Source organism: Vipera ursinii, assembly GCF_947247035.1.
Source record: "Vipera ursinii genome assembly, chromosome: 2".
NCBI lineage: Eukaryota > Metazoa > Chordata > Lepidosauria > Squamata > Viperidae > Vipera > Vipera ursinii.
The window spans coordinates 119,877,454-119,897,577 of NC_139513.1; the positions used below are offsets into that span (position 1 = coordinate 119,877,454).

Here is a 20,124-nt window from a genome sequence, read left to right on the forward strand (position 1 = left end):
GCATTAAAATTAATAAATGAAGGTTTTTAATGATTTTATCGTCTATATGGTCCAGTCTTACTATCTGAGGTCTGCCTTTCTTCGTGAATGTTGGGGACTAAATCTTGTTGATTCTAGTGTACAGTAGTCCTCAACATATAACAGTTTGTATAATGACCAAAGTTACAATGGTATTGAAAAAAGTGAATTCTGACCATTTTTCATACTTATTCAGATTGTAGCAGCCCCATGATCACTTGACCAAAATTTGGATGCTTGGCAACTGGTTCGTATTTATAATGGTTGCAGTGTCCCAGGGTCATGTGATCCCTTTTGCGACAAGCAGTGTCCATGGAGAAGCCAGATTCACTGTTGCTAATTTAACAACTGCTGTGATTCACTTAACAAATGTGGTAAGAAATGTCGTAAAATGGGGCAAAAGTCACTTAACAAATGTCTCACTTAGCAACAGAAATTTTGGGATCAATTCTGGTCATAAGTCAAAGTCTACCTATATCTTAAGGGGAGGGCAACAGTTTGGGAGTGAGGACTGCCCTGGATAGGATAGTCATCTCTGCAAGGGACAGGCTCAAGATTTTCAGAATCTGTATTAGCTGCCTCTAAAAGGGGTAAGAAATGCCCTGCTCACATTAGGTGAGGTGCCCAAAGTGAGGTTTGAGCTTGGAGATTGGAATAGTCATTTTCAGTCTGGCTTCTAAAAGAGCTTAAATGTCTACAATATTATATATATCAGCAGATGTACAAAAATGGGGCAGTTAGAAACCCAATAGTTCTTTTTTCTATCTCTTTTTAAAATTATTATTTTTAAAATATTTTAATTCATTTTAGATGTGCATTGCTTACCTATTTTTTTCTTTGATTAACACACACACATAGTGCACAGTGAAGACTTTAACATTAAGTAATCAACTCAAGACTGAAATTTTATTTTACAAGGGATATTTGGATGCAGTCTGTAGCATTTTCTTTTTTCTAATATTGTATTCAATTTTGGATGAAAACATTGAATAACATGCTCATAATATCAGTATCCTAAATTGTAATTAATACCGATATATTTCTTTTTCTCTTCTTTATTTCTATTACTCTGAGTTATCTAAACAATAGAATGTCAATAATGTTCATTAATATTATATGAATAATGGTGTATCAGAACAGTGTATCAAGATTTACAACAGTATAACAAGCGGGGGGGGAAACAAGGTGAACAAAAACCACAGCAATGGAATGCTATCACCCTATATTTAATAACATTTAATTTGAATGTTAATATTGTTCTTAATATTAGTCACCTTATGGTTACAGGGTCTATTTGTTTTTACACAGTGCTTGCCTATTGCATACATGAAGCTATATCAGTATATGATGTGATTAGGGTATTTTGTTTAGCAGCCAGCTTATTGCAGAGGTCAAACTGATCAGAGCTAAGAGGGAGTGACTGGCACAAAGTTGCTGGCCTCTGTGCCTAAGGGAGGGCTAAAACGTGGGTCTTCCTGCTCCAGGTCCAACTCCTTAACCACTACACCAAGTTAACTAATATTTCTTACTGCGCTTGACGTGTTGCCCTCTCTATGTAAACTTTTTTCTGAAGTGGGATTTTTTTTAAAAAAAAAGAATGCCCAGATATAGTACCTGCTCTTCTACTTCGTTTCCTGAGATAAAGGTGAGTCAGATTTGATGGCCCATCTACAGTCTATAAGATGCTGTTCCAACATGTATTTCATGACATATAAATGTAAGAAAAGATGAATAAATGGCTGGATAAAGACAAAGCCTGCTGATATTATACTATTGTCCTTTGTTTTTTTCTTTAAGGGCTGAAGCTGGTAGAGCGAACCTCAATTCAAAATGAATGGATGGAGGAAAAATTTCCAGTTATTGTTGCTACTATCAGTTTTGGAATGGGAGTTGACAAACCCAATGTCAGGTGCGTGCAAAATGATCACTGAGAAACTAAACGAACTGTTTGTGCTTTCAATATCAGGAAATATACTGTATGTCTTTGTTTCTTTTTATTTAGGGACGGGAGAAAAAAAAGCAATTGTAAACTGGCCTAAATTTATTGTTGTGGTTATATTGGCCTTTAATATGGACGTATTTTGAGACTTTTAGATGAAGCCCATGTAAAGAGTTTTATTGGTTTACATCATGCAGATTTGTTGCACACTGGAATATTTCAAAATCGATGGCTGCATATTACCAAGAATCAGGAAGGGCAGGGAGAGATGGGAATCCATCAAGCTGTCGCCTTTATTACTCTCAAACTGATAGAGAACAAATCTGCTTTCTCATCAGGAAAGAAATTACTACGCTTCAGGTAGGGGCCTTGTGTGGTATGGCCTAAGTGATTTTTATCTTTGCCAAATCAGCTCATAATTAATAATCTTTCATTTACTCTGTGCTATACTTCACATTTCAATGCTCACAAAAGCAAGTTTAATTTTGTATTTGAATAAGGTAAGATACATCTTAATATGTATTTTACTGCTTCCACTTTGTGAAGGAGACATGTTATGTTCATTAATATGCAGACAGATTATTACTAGTAACTTGCAAGCTACATCAAAAATAAGGAAGCATTCTCAAACTTACCGTTGACTCTTTTTATATACCTCTTCTATTCTACTCACATGTAATACGTTGCAACCCATAATGGGTTTTTTTGAGGTACAAAATTTCCATATTGTACAGGCTCTGTCTCTTGATACCACTATTGTCCATATTCCCTCCAAAATCAGATTGTTGCCTTTTTTAGCAATGATCTCACCAGTTGTAATTTATTCCTTATTCTGCACTTGAATGTAGACAGCATCTTTCTTTTTTTTTTTACAAATTTTATTGATTTTCTAATATTACATTCACATATTTGAAAAGCAACATGGTGACTGAGTAGTAATAATTCAGTTACATGCAGATATCATTAGTACAGATTTCAGATTGCTGCCATAAACATTTCCTCTATTTTTCCCTTATTTGTAAATTAAAAGACAAGTTTTATCTTATCAATCACATAGAAAATAACTTTCTTACATATATCCATAGTTTTTATTTTACACATATTCTAGTTGTTTTAACATACAATCTTTTAGACAATCAATGACCTAATAGATTTTTCAGTTTTAATTTCCACTAATATTTATTTATTTATTTATTTATTGAATTTTTATACCGCCCTTCTCCCGAAGGACTCAGGGTGGTGTACAGGGCAATAAATAGCAACATACAAAATACAAAAGTTAAAAAAGATTAAATAATTATGCCCGATATAATACAATAGTTAGAAGCTATGTTAAAACCCAAACCCAAACCCCAAACCCATCAGACCAGGCCGGCTTGTTCAAATAAATAGGTTTTTAGATCGCGTCGGAAGGAGCGAAGGTCGGGGGCCATCCAGAGCTCAACCGGCAAGCGGTTCCACAGGTCTGGCACGCCCACAGAGAATGCCCTCCCCCTGGGGGCCACCAGTCGACATTCTCTGATCGGAGGCACCCTGAGGAGGCCCTCTATTTAGATTTAACATTTGATATTTATCATTCCCAAGATTTTTAATATACTCTCAATTCATCACCATTCCTCACAAAATCTAATATTCAAAATACACATCCCATCTACTTAACTTCTTACCCTCTGTGTCAACAAATTAAGGATACAATATGATATCCTTCCTTTTTGCTACTTTTCAGTTTTTGGTTTTTTTAAGTAGTAATCAAAATTTCTTTTTATTTCAGTATTTAATACTTCCTCTCTCTTTCTCTTTGTATCTGCTGTCTCTTGTTTAAACTAATAATTTTCATTTTTTAACATTCCATATAGACCTATTTATTACTTTCAACAATAAGTTTTTAGCTTATCTACATTATTCATCTTTACATGACCTTTATGCACAAATCAATATTCAAATTAGCTATTAGTAATTTATACTGCTAAATTTTAATGATCAAAATTTTTTCTTTATCTCAGTTCATAACAATGTCTTGTGTTCAACATGCACATCTTATCTATTTTAAGTACATTCTGTTTTAGATTTCAATAAGATGGTCGAAACTCCATTCTTCTTGAGTCTTATTCTGGCTTTTTTCCTTTGCCAAATCATCTTCCATATCCTTGTTTTTGGGTCATCGAACCAATCTCCTTGTAATATCATGTATATTAATTGATATTGGCAAAACCATGTGGTCGCCATTTTTTTGAGAGGACTTGTAGATCTAGTAGGTCATCTCTTTATTCTTCCATATCAACGTGGTTGTTCTGAATTGTTTATCTTCTCATCCAACTGTCCTCTAGTTCCTTCTGAGTTGTATAAGAAACATTTTTCTTTTTTCAAGTTGTCAATGTCTTTTCTGGATTTTCAAATGTCAATATTTGTTGAATAGTAGATTCTTCTGTCATAGTATTTGAATGTTTTATTTTTTATTTTGTATAGATGAATCTTTAGTTGTAGTCAAAGTTTGGGCTTTCATATCTGGGCTGTCTTCTTGTTCCTTCCCATAGCCTCTTAGTTTTTCATTGGTTGTGGTAAGAGTTTGAATTAGTGTTTTCAACATAGTGAGAATTTGTTGATCTTCATCCATAAGGAAATTTTGTTCCTGGTCTTCTTCCATATTGGTATTTTAGACTAAAGGCTTTACACTTAGAAAATCCAAAAGAGATAAAAAATCTTTTTTTCCCTCTAGGTAGGGAACACAGAGCCTTTCACAGCTGTTGTTTCAAAATTCTCAAGGTTATATATTTTATCTATTTCCCTGGGCAGTCCCAGGTCCCTTCTAAAGTTTCCCTTTGAGTCCCAAAGTTATTTTAATCTTTTCAGTTTTTCTTTTTCTTTATAAGAAAAAACCCAGATTTCCAACAGTAGATAATGAAAAATAAAAAATGTTTCAGTCCACATGCTTTGAGAATTAAAGTTCCAATTGGGATTCAGTTACTTTTTCAACATTTAAAACGCCCCTGGGTATTTAGTCCCCGCTCTTTCGGGAGGGAGGGCTAAAGTCCCCCTTCCCTCACTGCAGGGGGAAGAATGCTTAGCAGCTTAAGGAGGTACAGAAAACAATTAGGGTGTAAAAGTCTCACCCAGTCTCTTCCACGCTGCTTTAAGTGTTGTCTGGTGGAAAATGTGACTTCAGCTGTTCACAGCCTAGGGACGAGCCATAATGGCCGGTCCTTTCGTCTACCAGTTTGGAGGGATCACCAGGTCTAACGGGTGAGTTGCAGCTCTCCTGCGATCCAGCGAGCGCCCCTCCTTGCTGGTCGCTTCTTCGGGGTGACTTTCGGCCCTTTTCAGGGGTCCCTAGTGATGCAAAACTGGATGGGGGAAAGACAGCAACTCTCCCAGCTGTTCATAGTGGCTGTGTGACAAACTGGAAGTCTGTAGACGGCACTTTTCACCTTTAAGTTCTATCAGTTCCTTCAATAAACTAGTCCAGAGGTAGGCAACCTTGGCTCTTTTATGACTCATGGACTTCAACTCCCAGAATAATTCTGAGAGTTGAAGTCCATGAGTCATAAAAGAGCCAAGGTTGCCTACCCCTGAACTAGTCCTTCAGTTGTTGCACAGAGTAGGGTCTAGGAGTTTGATGTTTTTTTGCAACTTGGCAAGTTCCCCACATTTTGCTATACCTAAGATACCCATGATCTCACACACTTAAAGGAGGTAAGGGCTTAATATCCCACCCCATTATAATGTTACACTCTGTTTTCTTATCTATATTTCAGTTGTTCATACATACCTCCCCAGTCATTTTGTGAATTTAACAAAATACTAGATGCTGGTAACCTAGTTTACAAACATTTCCCATCAGTAATTATGCTGTTGACTTTTTGTCCAAATAGAATTATTTTGTAAGCTCAAAGACACAAATAAAAATCAGAACCATCCAGCTTCTCTAATATTCTGTTTGCAATCTGTATAATTGTTTTAAGTTGGCATAAGACAGGTACTCTTGCCAATAATACTTTCAATTCATTTAAATACATCTTATATACCGGCATCCAGCTTCTGCCAACCTAGCAGTTAGAAAGCACGTAAAAATGCAAGTAGAAAAATAGGGACCACTACGGTGGGAAGGTAACAGCGTTCTGTGCGCCTTTGGCGTCTAGTCATGCCGGCCACATGACCACGGAGACGTCCTGGGCCAAGCGCTGACTCTTCGGCTTTGAAACGGAGATGAGCACCGGCCCCTAGAGTCGGAAACGACTAGCATGCGTGTGCGGGGGAACCTTTACCTTTACTAAAAATTGCTGAAGGTTTATTCTTTGGGTTTGGCATGCTAACAATAGCTTCAGTCTTGATTTTAAACCAAATCAGTCTATGTCAATTTTCAACTTTTGCCTATTTAACTTCAGATTTCTTTCTTCACACCATTCCAGAACCTTGTTCCTGTTTATCCTGATCCTATATCAATATATCTTCAATGAACAATACATTTTCTAAACTTTCCAGAATTTGTAGCTCAGTAGAGTTTCATATACTTCTGAAGCTGAAGAGATATCAAATGGTAAATGCTTGAATTGGTACCTTCCAAAAGGTACATTGACTCTACACAACTTAGACCATGGGTTTCAAACTGTCGGCCACGGGCCGGTTTCAACATACTAAAGCCATGCCCACCCCATTGCCCACAATGCAAAAAGGGTCGCAGTATGTCGTGACACGTGACGTGGCGAGTTTGACACCCATGACTTAGACTGTCATCTAACTGAATTTTCCAGAAATCATGGCTTGATTTAGGACAACAGACATTTGGTCTCCCACTAAATTAGTTGCATAATTGCCCAATCTGGCAAGAATAAGCTAAAAAAATTATGGAGGAATTAATACCTCCCCTTTGTTTCCTTGTTAACATTCTTTTGTGATGTACAGTGATCTTCAGATTTCTCAACATTTACAGGTTCTGCTTATCAGACTACTTATCTTCAGATTAGAATGCATTAAAGATTTATGTTATTTCCTCCCTAGCAACATGCATAATGAAGCTGCCTGTGGTTTCTCATTCTTTTTATTGGCTCTACTTCCCAAACAATAAAGCTCAAATACTGCCTTGTTCCCATCTTCTCCAGGTTTTTTGTACATTTCCCCAAAAAACATATCTGTAGGCTACTGCTGGTCCATGGCTATATGGTATTATCCATTTTTTTCTCTTGCTTTCTTACATATGTTTTATTCCTTAGCACAACAGACAGAAAATACACAGAAAGACAAATTCAAATATGGAGATGGGTTCTACCCTTGCAAAAGTAAAGAGCCACATGCACACACATCTGGCTCCTCTTATTTACTCACAAGTAATATGTTACAGTTGATGATAATACTGAGGGGAAAAAATGTGAGAAAGCTTATTTGCTGCATTCTTATATGAAGGAGAATTATACCCAGAAAGATTATGGTTTCAAATTACTGCAATACTTTTACAGGATTTCAATAAAATGCATGTTTGGTTGCAGCATCATTATACACCTAAAGCTAATGTGACATTATTGTGAATAAATGGTGTTCTGAATTCAGGACGTAGATTTATTTATTCAGTTTTACGTTTCCTCAGGAGAAACGAGGTTCCTTGAAGGAGTCTGATAAAGCTGTGATGAAAGACTTTGAGGCTATGGTCGCCTTCTCTGAAAATCTTGTGTAAGTATGGATGGGTACTCAGATGGGTTGGTAAATGTCTATTGGCCTTTGGAGGCTCTTTTGCTACAGATATATATGTATGTGTATAGATAGATAGATAGATAGATAGATAGATAGATAGATAGATAGATAGATAGATAGATAGATGGATGGATGGATGGATGGATGGATGGATAGATAGATAGATAGAGTGGTAATTTTATTATTTGATAAGATGGGCAGGGCTAAAGTGGGGCTAGTAGCACAAGAGTCCTATGTTCTTTCAGTTTTTTCTTCAGAAGATCTGTGGGAAACCTGCCTCCTCTATTACCATTTTTGGGGACCTTCTCTTCTTTGAAAAAAAAGGTGTGAAGCCTAACAGCTTGAGGATGAAAAATTAAATAGGACGCTTCATGGTTACTGATGTTCTTATGTAAAATAGGAGCTGGAATATTCAGTAATTAGTGTAGAAATTACAACCTGTGCAAAAATAGGTTCTATATTTAAAATAAATTGTGCTGTTGGAGTCATGAGGAACTTACTTTTGCAAGCAAGACAGTAATGTATAGGTGCTAAATATAGGAAAATATAGGTTTATGTAGTCTAGTGTGCCATTGCTGGATTTCTAGAGGGCATTTAATGTATTATAACACAGATAGATGCCAAGCAATAATAGGCAGGACTGTAGCTCGTGTGGGTAGAGAAGAGATATTTTCTTACATAGTTTTGGTGGCTGTAATTGAAGGTTGAGGGCTGTAATAAAGAGGTTCAAAAGCTCTCTCTGGATATGTACCTTCATTCAGCTAAAGAAACATGATCAGTGATATCAAATATTTAACAAATTGCAGTCATTTACAGAGCGCTAGTTTGTTACCTTCATCCATATTATGGTAGAATAAGAATAAAAACTCAAGATTTTGTGTTTATATGGTTGTATTTGCACAGTTATTTTGGCAATTGTTTGAGCTTGCCATTGGTTTGTTCCAGGATTTCTTTTTCAGCTTTCCAATCTAGCCTACAACTTCAAGTTTCAATAGAAAAGAATGTATGTAGCTTGAAGTTGAACTATGGAGTCCTAGGTGCTCTGTAAGCTTGCTTATTGGCTTGCAGATGTTTCATTATCAAATAGGTAAATCATCAGTGCTCAAACAGTGACACAGATGACATTAGGTAATGACTTGTTGCAAGCAACAACCAAATTCAAAGACCCTCAAGAACTCCACAGTTTCCAGTTTCCTAGTAGTTTTCCATCCAAATGCTGACCAAGTTTTACACTGTTTTGCTTTTTTCAAGATCAGCCCAAGTTGCCTAAATGATGGTAACTGTTGTGGTAGAATAAGGCTACAAGAAGCTAATAAAATTTTGTTTACATGATTCTTCCATAACTCTTGTTGCTCATGGGTACTACAGTGTCCTTTCATATACTACTTGCATTCCAGCGTTGAATAAGAATTGTAAGATGAGCTGATCTATTCTGAAATAAATTTGTGTGTGTGTGGGGGGGTGTGTGTGGCTACCTAAATCTTGGAATAGTGGTGGTTTATTTGTAAACCTATTGGAGTTTCATATATTTTGTATGTTTTCTTCCAGGGCTTAAGGTAGAATATGATTCTGTATTCACTTTACCTTTTTTTAAAGATAGGTTAAAATAAAAGTAGGAAACACAATATCTGGGCAACATTGCTCAATAATCTGGGGCCGATTATAGACTTGATATCCCTGGTTTTAGTTAGGTGTTATGCTTACTCTGCCACACTGCTTGAAAGGAATAGATTTTTCATACACACGTAGAAAAGACAATTGAAAAAAAAAAGCTTTTTCATATGCTGTACATGTAGAAAAGACAATATAAAGCAAATTGTCCTTCGGGGACTTGGACTGACTCTTAGCTAAGTACTTTTCATTAATTAAGAGCAAATCTGAACCAGCAGCTTCCTGTATGTGTACTTCGCACCTGTTAGGAACACTTTGAAGCAACTTCATCTTTTCCTAGGGCCACACACAGCTGCCTTCTACAGCTGGCAGGCAAACCCAGGAAAATTCACATTTGGCTTAAAGTATTTTTGGCAGTTGGTACAAGTATCTTCATCTGTGGCTCAAGTGACATATCTTTTGAATTGTTGCCCAACCCTCGTTTTTTATGGCAGTTGCCTGAATTCAGGTGAGAATGGAGATTACCCTCATAACAGATGCTTTATCTTATCTCTGACTGCTTCGGGTCAGTTTTTTTCTTCTATTCTTGAGTGGTTCTAGGTTACATATTGGTTGGGGTAATATTGGATATGTAGATTTGGGTACATATTGAATGAGTGGCAATTGAAGTCCATTAGAATGAGAAGGTTTTCATTGTTTCTTACGGAAATCCTAACCATAATGCCTTCAAATTGTTGGTGAAAATTTTCATGAAATCAGTCAGATGTAGCATCCAAGTACCCATGGAAGGTAAGCCATCATGTGCATGTAGGAATTTGTACTTATGTTGTATGAAAAAATATTACAGCATATCTACTTGGACAACAGAGTAAATTGTATAAAGGGATAGGGATAGTCTTTATTTTAAATAACAATTTGATTTTTTTCTGGTTCATAACATTGATTTTAGATGTAACAAATGCTGTAAACAGACCGTCAGGTCCTTTCACACTTAAAAATTTTGCTAGGAAAAAAAAGTAGATGATCTTCAGAAAAATTAGACATAATCTGAAGTATTGTATTAAAACTGGCCTTTTGAATGATTAAATGTAGATTTCTGAGATCACAGCTATTTATTGTTCAGGTTTCCATTGCTAACAGACACCATCTTTGAATCAAAGAGACAACAGAAACATGGTTGCTTAACACAAACTTCACTTGGAGTCAGGCCCTCAGACAGTAGCTGGTTTTGTGCTTTAGCAGCATCAGTTTCTTCTCTGATACATTCATTTCTAAACTCAAAAGATAATCAGCAAGAAGAAGAAGCTCATTCTGCTACTCAGTCACTCTAGTTCCAATTCCGTAAAGGCAAGTGATCTGATGATTTACTCAGAACTTAGCTTCTTTCTTTGAGTTGAGCAGCAGCCAAAGATCACAGCAAACAAAATGAGGACAATGATGATAGTGAAGAATGAAACCATAACCACCAGTCCCCCAAGAACCCAATCATCCGTTAAAATCCGAGTTTTCATATCTTCTAGAAATTGAAAAGCTTCTTGCTTTGCATTTGCCATTGTCTCCAGGCCCTGAAGAATGCAGGAAATGAAATGTGTATGTACACTTATTTAATTGACAGTGCTTTAAAAAAAATTCTCCAGTCAAAAGTTATTTCCAGGCTAGCAGTTCTCAAACAATACAGGTAGTCCTTGACTTTTGACCAGTTGCTTAACAACTGTTCAAAGTTACAATAGACATCAGGCTACTTATGATCCAGATTCTAACTTCCAGCAGTCAAAGCCCCTCATTGTTATGTGACCATACTTTGGGCGCTTAGCAACATGGCCGCTTTTCCAGCCATTTACAGGTTCCTGCAGTCACATGACTGCATTTTACAATGGTTTTTGCCAAAAAAAATAGCACTTCCAGTTTTCAGCAAAACCATGCCGTACCAAACAACGGGTTTGCTTAATGATTGCAATGTTCGCTTAACAACTGCAGAATTTGCACTTATAGCCACAGTGTTCATTTAACGACCGTTGCAAAAAATGTTGTAAAATCGGGTCAGTCATGTGACTGGTCTATTTTGCAACCATTGCAACTTGCGACCATAATGGGCAGGCTCTGTTACGGTCATGTATCAGGGACTACCTGTAGAAGTGCTTGGAGATGGCTCTAGGAGTAAGGTCACTAGATACTATTCCCCACAACAAAGAGAAGCAGAAATGGTTAAATTGTTTTTTTTTTATCCAAAGAAGAGAATATATTTAATTTTGGAAATTGCTTCTGTATTTTGGGCTTGCAGTGGGGAAAAAAAATATATGAAACTTTGATTTTGTTTTTGTTGGTTAGATAGGTTTGTTGCTATAGAAATGGCTAGTATATACTGTTGTGTAAAATAAAAAGTTGAGGTTATAATATTGTTATGTTCTACTGTGCTGAAGAGAGTTGGAAGTCTGTGCCTTTTTTTTCTTTTCCCCTGCCGCCGCCCCCCCCCCTCCCCCAGTTTCCTATTACTTTTAAAAAATTCTCTTTGTATATTATACTTTGATAAACTAATAAAAAAATATATGGGGAAAAATGAAATAAGATTACTCAATAGAGGTAGTTCTTGACTTACAACCAAAATTGGGGCTGGAATTTTGTTTGTTGAACCAAACAGTTATTAAGCAAGATGCCCATGCAACCCCTTTGCTCAGTGGCCGCATTCTGGGCTCTCCCAGTTGCAGTCAATAAGTGATTCCATGGGTCGTTAACTGAAGTGCAGAGTGCCTCGTGGTGGGGAAGATATATTGCCTACCAGCGCATGAAAATTAGCGGCAGGCTGGGAGGCCCTTGCCTTCATGCCACTCGGTTACACCTGGGAGGCCCAGGTCCTCTCCCCACACTAGGGTCTGCATATCTTTGCATTCTTCTGCAGCTACGGACAAGTGCACCCAGCCCATGCAAGGCACAACCTTCCTACCAGAGCCTCCTCATGCCATTCTGCAAGTGGGCTCCATTCTCGCGATGGTTTGGAAGGCTCCTTCGGCAAATCACATAATTTGGAGGAGGACCTTCTGAATGACTGCAAGAATGATCACATTTGCTAGGCTAGGAAGGCTAGAAAGCTAGCAAATATTGTCATTCTGAAGGCCTGTCATGTTTTGCCAACAGTCTCCTTCTGACAGCCAGGATATTTAACTTTATTACTTGTAACATTCCCAGTTAAGCTGCTGAACATGTTACGCCATAATATTGTGGTGATCACAACATACCGTAAATGTTAAAATAGACTAAGGAAAAAATGAATTGAAGTAGTGTTCTGATTGCTTCCTAATATGGGCATGTCTGATATAGACTGGCAAAAGTTGATAGGCTGCTAATAAAACTCTGCTACTATTTGAACATAACGTGAACCCAGGCTAATTGGTATTTCACATTGCACTAAGCAATAATGTGGTTTGTTTTTGGCTTAACCCATCCAATTCTGGTTTACTCAAAAGAACATGTTTAAACCAACTATGACTTAGTATAAATCAGGCATCGTGATGTGTACTAGGATGTGTGGACAATCCAGCTACTTTTTACCTTTCCTGCAATTAACAATAGTGATATTGCTGGGCATAATTTTTTCTGCGTCTGATAAATGTTAGTATTCTACCTTTCAAATGGAAATTTCTCATATTTAGCACTTAACTTTTTAAGTGACATGGCTAATTATCTTAGTGTGAAATGTCACACTAAGCAACATTTTAAAGCTACTTTCACCTTTAAAGTAATTCCCCCAATTTGTTTTTATTGAAAGAATATATGAATTATGCATTGAATCAGCAAATGTAAAGTGAACTGATTAAAGACTGAAAATTAAACATTAGCTGGATTCAGCCTGTTTATAACTAGTCTTGCTTTCCAAATTTTGCCTTAAATCTGGTTTGGAATGAGAAGGGGCAAGGAAAATGTAAATAATAGGGACAAATTCAGTTTGAATGTTTGAAATGTTGCCATTTATCTGCACATTAGTAACTCCATTTACCTGAAGCATCCTTATAGCACTACACATTTTATTTTGAAAGGATCTTTTATTTATTACTACATTCAGCCAGACTAATACAGATAGAAGCAAGAAAAAACTTTTCTAAAAATTCATCTGTAAGCCTTCAGGACTTTTTGTAATCCCAGAAGCACTTCCTATAAAATGATGACAACTTTGCCAACAGCAATTGCCTCAGGTCCCAAATAAAACAGCTATTTAGTTGTAAATACAAAAGCAAAAGAATGACTCTCTTCTTACCTTTGTGTAGATTTTTTCTCTGCTGTATGTGATTTCCTTCTGTGGAAATCTATCAAATGCACTCTTGTCTGCTAGAAGACCTTATTTCACATGTGAATTACGAATACAGAATATCTAATATAGGTATTTATTCTTTAGTAAATCATTAACACACCGACAGATTATTTCTCCTCCAGTACAGAAGTTTCTAGGGGACAGGTGTATCTGCAATTCTGTTATGAATACTGATGAATTAATTTTCACCATGATTAATCCACCTCCAAAACTGAGTAGAACTTGTCATAAGTACAAAAAAAAAGCACTCTGGAAAATTTTCTAATTTGCTGGGAATTTTTTCCCCCCCATTTTCCTATTTGCTGGGAAATAAATTTTGGTCCGGGGCTATCTATTTTTATATGCATTATAAAGATAGGTATAATAAAAGTGGTATTTGCAGTAAAGATTCTGGATGAGAATGGAGAGACGCAAGCTCAGTGTTGTTTACTTCTAAGCAAAAGACTCCTAGATGCTTAAACTAAGGACTCCCCTAGTGCAGGGGTGTCAAACTCCCAGCCCAGAAGCCACACCCACCCCATTGCCGGCAATGGCAAAGCTGTCCCAATACGTTGCGTGATGTCATGTGACATCACGAGTTTGACATGTCTGTCCTAGTGAGTCCTTTAATCACTTTTAGTATTTGGATTTTGCAACTACTCCAGATCTCTTTTCTCTTACAGTGAGACAAAGGTTTGTTCAGTATTTTCAGCCCACCCACACCAAAAGATTATATATCACTACAGTACAGGTAGTCCTCGACCTACAACTACAACTGAGCCCAAAATTTCTTTGCTAAATGAGACAGGTTAAGTGAATTTTGCCCTATTTTACAACCTTTCTTACCGCAGTTGTTAAATGAATCACTTGCAGTCGTTAAGTAGGTAACACAATGGTTAAGTGAATCTGGCTTCCCCAGTGACTTTGCACGTCAGAAGGTCGTAAAAGAGGATCACATGACCTCCTGGGAACACTGCAACTGTCATAAATATGAACTAGTTGCCAAGCATCCGAATTTTGATCATGTGACTCTAGGGATGCTGCAACGGTCATGTGAAAAACGGTCACACGTCACGTTTTCCCAGTGATGCTGTAACTCATTAACTGTTGCAAGTAGAAGATTATATTGGTGGATTTACTTTTAGTCTCTTTGCTAGGTATTTGCAAGGGTCCATTTACTATTGCTGGAGTATCTGACTTTTTGGATGAAGTTTCTTTTCTGCACAATTCTTGATAATTCAAAAGTATAATTAGGAGTGGCTTTTGATTTTATTTTTATAAAACTATACAGTATTCCACATACTTTATGGCACTCAGGGAAAATTCTGCTGTCTATTCTTTTGCATTTATTAAATTAGCCTAAAGACGAATAAAACTTTGGTAATTGAAAATCTGGGCATGTAAGGCTGTAGTTTCTATTTAAAGCTACATTAGAATACAATATATGTGAGTAAAATGTTAATATAGAAATATTGGATAGAGTTATGGAAGCTAATCTTAGGGGGGAAAATCTGTATTTGGGAATTTGCATTCTTGAAAAATGGTAGCTTTATCTTTTTGAAGGGGTTCTACCTCTAGCAAGAAAATGTTTGCTTTATTTTTCATCTAAAGTCATTATAAAATTTCATACATAGCTGCCTTCTTGAGCAGGCAATTGTTCTTTATATTCTATGAAGAATATGGCAGTAATTTAGCTTTTGATGCTGAATGACTTTCATAATTTCATGTTAAGAGCAATAAATATTTTACAGATGTTTAAAGCCAAAACAGTAATCGTCCCAAAATGAGGATGTGAATAATGACAAAAGTACAGACTAGGCTTTTCTTTTAGAAACAAAGTATTAGTTGTTTTACATGCTTTCACTGAAGATCTGCGAAACTAGTATTTTTAAAAAGGTGCTTATTTTTTTTTCATTGCAAGGCCTTTCTCAATACAACGCATACTTTTGCTCCTTTCCCCTCCCCCTGAAATCTCTTAATAGTTTTGTGAGAAAAGTAGATGTGTCCAATAAAAGGGTTCAGTATTTTCTCCTGGAAGACTTCCTCCCTAATCCCTAAAAACAATTATTTGTGTCCACCATTGGCTTCAGTTTCTTCGAATCCAGCATTTTTTCCAGTGTAATACTTGGTTTAAATTTATTATAGTATTAATGGAGATTTGGGATATTATACAGGGTTTTTTTCTGTAGCGCCCCGTCATTGTATTGTTGGAAAAGCTGGATAATGATTTAGTATGGGATCATTTTGCATGACTGACTGGTTCTCTCCAGTCTGGCAGCTGGACAATTATAAAAAAGCAGCCACGTTTGAAATCAAGTTAATCTTTGGTGTCTCTGTGGTTGGTGAAGCTGTTATCTTATTCCTGTCATTTGTACAAGGGAGTGACTTCTGAAACAGTGCGCACCCAGAATAAATATACTGGAGGCTTTTCATCACACTTCATAGCATATAGAAATAGAACTTGCTGGCAGATGTTGCTGAAATGCAGCTCTCATCTTTACTTATGTTGATTGAGGTTCTTCCCAATTATAGTTCTAAATATCTAGGCCACCTTGGCTCTTTTATGACTCATGGACTTGAAATCCACGAATCATAAAAGAGCTGAGGTTGCCTACCCCTGATCTAGGCCATATGTTTCTTATCCTTCCACTAAGAAAAACAATTCCAGTTGTACCTTAATGCAGCAACACTGCATGACAACTCGGTTGGATGCTTGATAAATTTGGTTTTGCAACTTGCCCGGGACTGCAGAAATTAGAAAGAATTACCGTAAATATTTGCAGGCACAACATATAACTGGTGCATTGCTCTAAGCTTGAGTCAAAAAGGTGTACAGTTATAATTGAGGTATGGCATATATATATTCAGAAGGGACGCGGTGGCTCAGTGGGTTAGGATGCTGAGCTTGTCGATCAGAAGGTCAGCAGTTTGGCGGGTCGAATCCCAAGTGCCACATAACAGAGTGAGCACCTGTTACTCGTCCCAGCTTCTGCCAACCTAGCAGTTCGAAAGCACATAAAAATGCAAGTAGAAAAATAGGGACCACTACGGTGGGAAGGTAACAGCGTTCCGTGCGCCTTTGGCGTCTAGTTATGCCGGCCACATGACCACGGAGATGTCCTCGGACAAGCGCTGGCTCTTCGGCTTTGAAACGGAGATGAGCACCGGCCCCTAGAGTCGGAAACGACTAGCACGCATGTGCGGGGGAACCTTTACCTTTATATATATATATTCAGCATATTTAAACAGAATAAGGGTTTATTAATCTAGATTATTCAAAAATGTGGATTCATGGGATATTATTAGTTATCTATGAGATTTTGTATTGTGATAATAGGTAACCAACCCTATATCACCTTAAATTCAGAGTCGAACCACTTTGTGGTAAACAAGATAGTTAGCTTACTACTACAATAGGAGTCTTAGCAGTCTTCCTGGGGGTGATGACAGATATAGTCCAATACCTCTAAAGGACAGCAGAGATACTGTTATCCACCACCAACTTTTCTATTTCCACTTACACAGGTCAAGGGCCACTGTTTCTCTTTTGTGCACATGTAACCCCCTTTGAAATCGACTGAAGCAGAAACTGTCTCTTTGGAAAGGGACAGTTGTAAGCTGTAGCTGGGTAATTCATTCTTGGTTATGTTTTTGCTGTACCATTTAGCATAATGCTGTTCTCCAGCTGTTGCATACATTTCCTGAATTAAACCTGCTTTTACAGTACTCTGTCTGATCTCTCTGTGTATAATAAATTCACCTTAAAACCCAGGCTCCCAATGAAGGGAGCAAAGGATTAAACTGCGAACCTCAGTGAATGGTTGGAAGAGTTCCTGTTACCATGCCTCTTCCTTGATTACAGTCCAAAAGTTGCCTTTTTCCTCCTTTGGTATATTTTAATTGCCTTAAAAATAACATGAACCCACCACAACCAGGGGTAGGCAACCTTGGCTCTTTTATGACTCATGGACTTCAACTCCCAGAATTCCTGAGCCAGCTGGCTCAGGAATTCTGGGAGTTGAAGTCCATGAGTCATAAAAGAGCCAAGGTTGCCTACCCCTGCACCACAACTATAAATTATTCACAAGATTATTCACAGAGGACATGTATAAATCTTAAGCCCAACATAAATTTGAGTGATTCTTTTTCTTCCCTTTTTTTTTTGAGTTAAGGATTTGTCATATACAAAGTTTAAACAGAAGACACCAAACCATTAAAAAGGCAGTAATTTTTAAAGACAAGGAATAATACAGCATTCTGAGCATTATCGTATCCTTTCGGCTTTCCTTGGGTATACAGCCGCTACAGCAAATGTGCCCTCTTTGACAGTTGTTTATTCTTTTATTAAGTTGGGAAGGAAGAATAGAGAATTTGTTGCTGCTTTTCTTTGCTGTCTCTGAACTGGTTTGTCAGCTTCAAGCCTGAATGAACGTTTTCTGAATGAATGACTTGCTTAGCTATCATGTCTCTGGTTAACTTAGCTTTAAATGGCTGAGCGGACTTCATTCTGCTGAATGCTTGCAGGTATCTTGATCTTTCTGGGGCTTCCTCAGCTGTAATGTGGAAATGAAATCTGGTCTAACTTTCCTCTGCAAGTTTGCCCAGATTTTAAAAATTGTATTGTCCTGATAGGTTGAGAGAGAGAAATATTGCAAGTGGTGCATCTTCAACATATCAAAAGCCTTGTCATAAAACAGAGTCCTCCTGTGTTCAGGTTCAATCTCTTTTTCCTTCTCTCTCTCTCTCTCTTTGTCTCTTATTTTATCTCCTCATTTACCGTTATGTTCCATGGACTGGTATGCCATGTTGGAGTCATTCCAAGTCTTTCCCCAACTTCAGTGTTCTTTTTTTAAATTCAGTTTTATAAATCATCCGCGGGCTGAACCTCAATCCTTTTGGCCTTTTCTTTTGGTTTTCCATCGTAAAAGCAGCTGCAGCAAAAGCTGCAAGCTACGATCATCATTGAAAGCATCGTAACTGAAAGGTGAAAGGAGACAAAGAGTATTGGCTTTGGAAATGGACCAGAAATGAGAACCAGCCCAGCCCCGCTACTCAATGAGTGTAGCAGAGGTAGTCCAGATGTACGGTAGCTTCGGAAAGTAATTTCTGAGATTGCTTATAATGCCAACAAAATACTAGCTGGTAAGAATTATTACATTCGATATTCACATTATAAATTGGGGCTTAGTGTTTTTAATTGTTGAGCTTCTTTGGCTTAAAGATGTTCTTGGGCTTTCTGCCACATTCATTGCGGAAATGTGGAAGGAGAGGTAGGTATAGCTGAATACCTGGTGCAGAAAAAGCCTAAGCAAGGTGTTGGGTTTGTGCACATCCCACCCTTCTCCTTCTATATAGACATGAGGAGAATTTTAGTGGATTAAGCTTCACTTCCCACAAACCCTGGGTTTTCCTCTTCCCTTTTGCCGCTGCAATAAATCTTCTCCGGGCCACAAAGAAGGGGAGGAATAGACTCAACAACTTGCTTAGGTTTGTTCAGGCTAGTCTGCCAGCCTCTCCTTTGTACACTTTTAACTTATTCTTCAGCTGCTTTTATTTACGGTTATGTTCCTAAAAATTAATGGGCCTTAATTAAATGTTCATTTGTTCTGTGAACTCTTTTACTCCTCCTGATCTAGTTTAGAGCTGGTTCAAATATGCACTTGTTATTAGAATATTTCAGAAGTAAATACGTTCCATGGAAATATAATCACAGACATTTCATATTGCTCCACACAGTCTGCTTTCTAATGCTTTTTACACTGATAAATGCCCAGTTATAAACATGTATACTTCAGTATAATGTTGAGATACGCATGTTTACAATTACAGGTAGTCTTTGCTTAGTGGCCACAATTGGGACCGGGAATCTTGTCATTAAGCAAAGCAGTTGCTAAGTGAAACCATTTTAATGATCTTAGTTCAGCTTTCCTTTGCTTTACAAACCAGCAAACATCATAAATGAGAGGTCTGGTTGTAAAGTCACTTTTTTGCTACTCTTGTAACTATTAATAGTCATTAAACAAGGACTATCTGTGCTTAGTGTTTATAACCTGGAACAAAAATGATGCTAGCACAGTTTTTAAATCAGAAGCCTTATTCTCATAATACTTATTTTGTTGATTGACCATGCTGATTTGGAATAGTAGGCATTGTAGCCCTGCATATCTGAAGCCAACCAGTTCAAAAAGCTTGGCTTAAATATTGTATACGTGTTACCATATTGAAAAGCTTTGCTGTATAGCACTATACATAAAAACTTTAGACTATCCCATTCTAAATTAAAGCATTTAATTCCTTCTGAACTTTATACTCTTTAACAAATCAGAAAAGATTTAAATTACAGGATAAGCTTATGAAACAGCGCTATTTAGAGCTCCTATCAAACATGATAGCTGAGCCCAGATCTGTTGCAAGCATCAGGAAGTTGGATACTTACCGATGAATAAGATAATAATAAAAAAACAGACAATCTCCAGTGGGTCAGCTTTGGGTAGTCTCTGGAGCTTAAGCCATAATTTGTAACCAATAGCGTTGAGCTCGTTCTGAAACTCTTTGAAGGACATTCTGCCGTTCTCAGTCCACACCTTGCAGC

The 20,124-nt window shown here is 37.2% G+C and overlaps 1 protein-coding gene across 6 annotated transcripts in view; it reads left to right on the top strand.

Moving 5' to 3' along the window:
- RECQL5 (RecQ like helicase 5) overlaps positions 1-20,124 on the top strand; it is an 80,192-nt gene that overhangs the window by 8,196 nt on the left and 51,872 nt on the right. For all 6 annotated transcript variants that reach the window (XR_014491382.1, XM_083354129.1, XM_083354128.1 and 3 more), the window contains 3 exons: positions 1,816-1,927; positions 2,155-2,317; positions 7,536-7,618. Coding sequence is in view for 5 of the 6 variants with exons in the window: in XM_083354129.1 (XP_083210255.1) it covers positions 1,816-1,927; positions 2,155-2,317; positions 7,536-7,618 (358 nt within the window). In the remaining variant the exon portion in view is untranslated. The remainder of the gene's footprint in view (positions 1-1,815; positions 1,928-2,154; positions 2,318-7,535; positions 7,619-20,124) is intronic.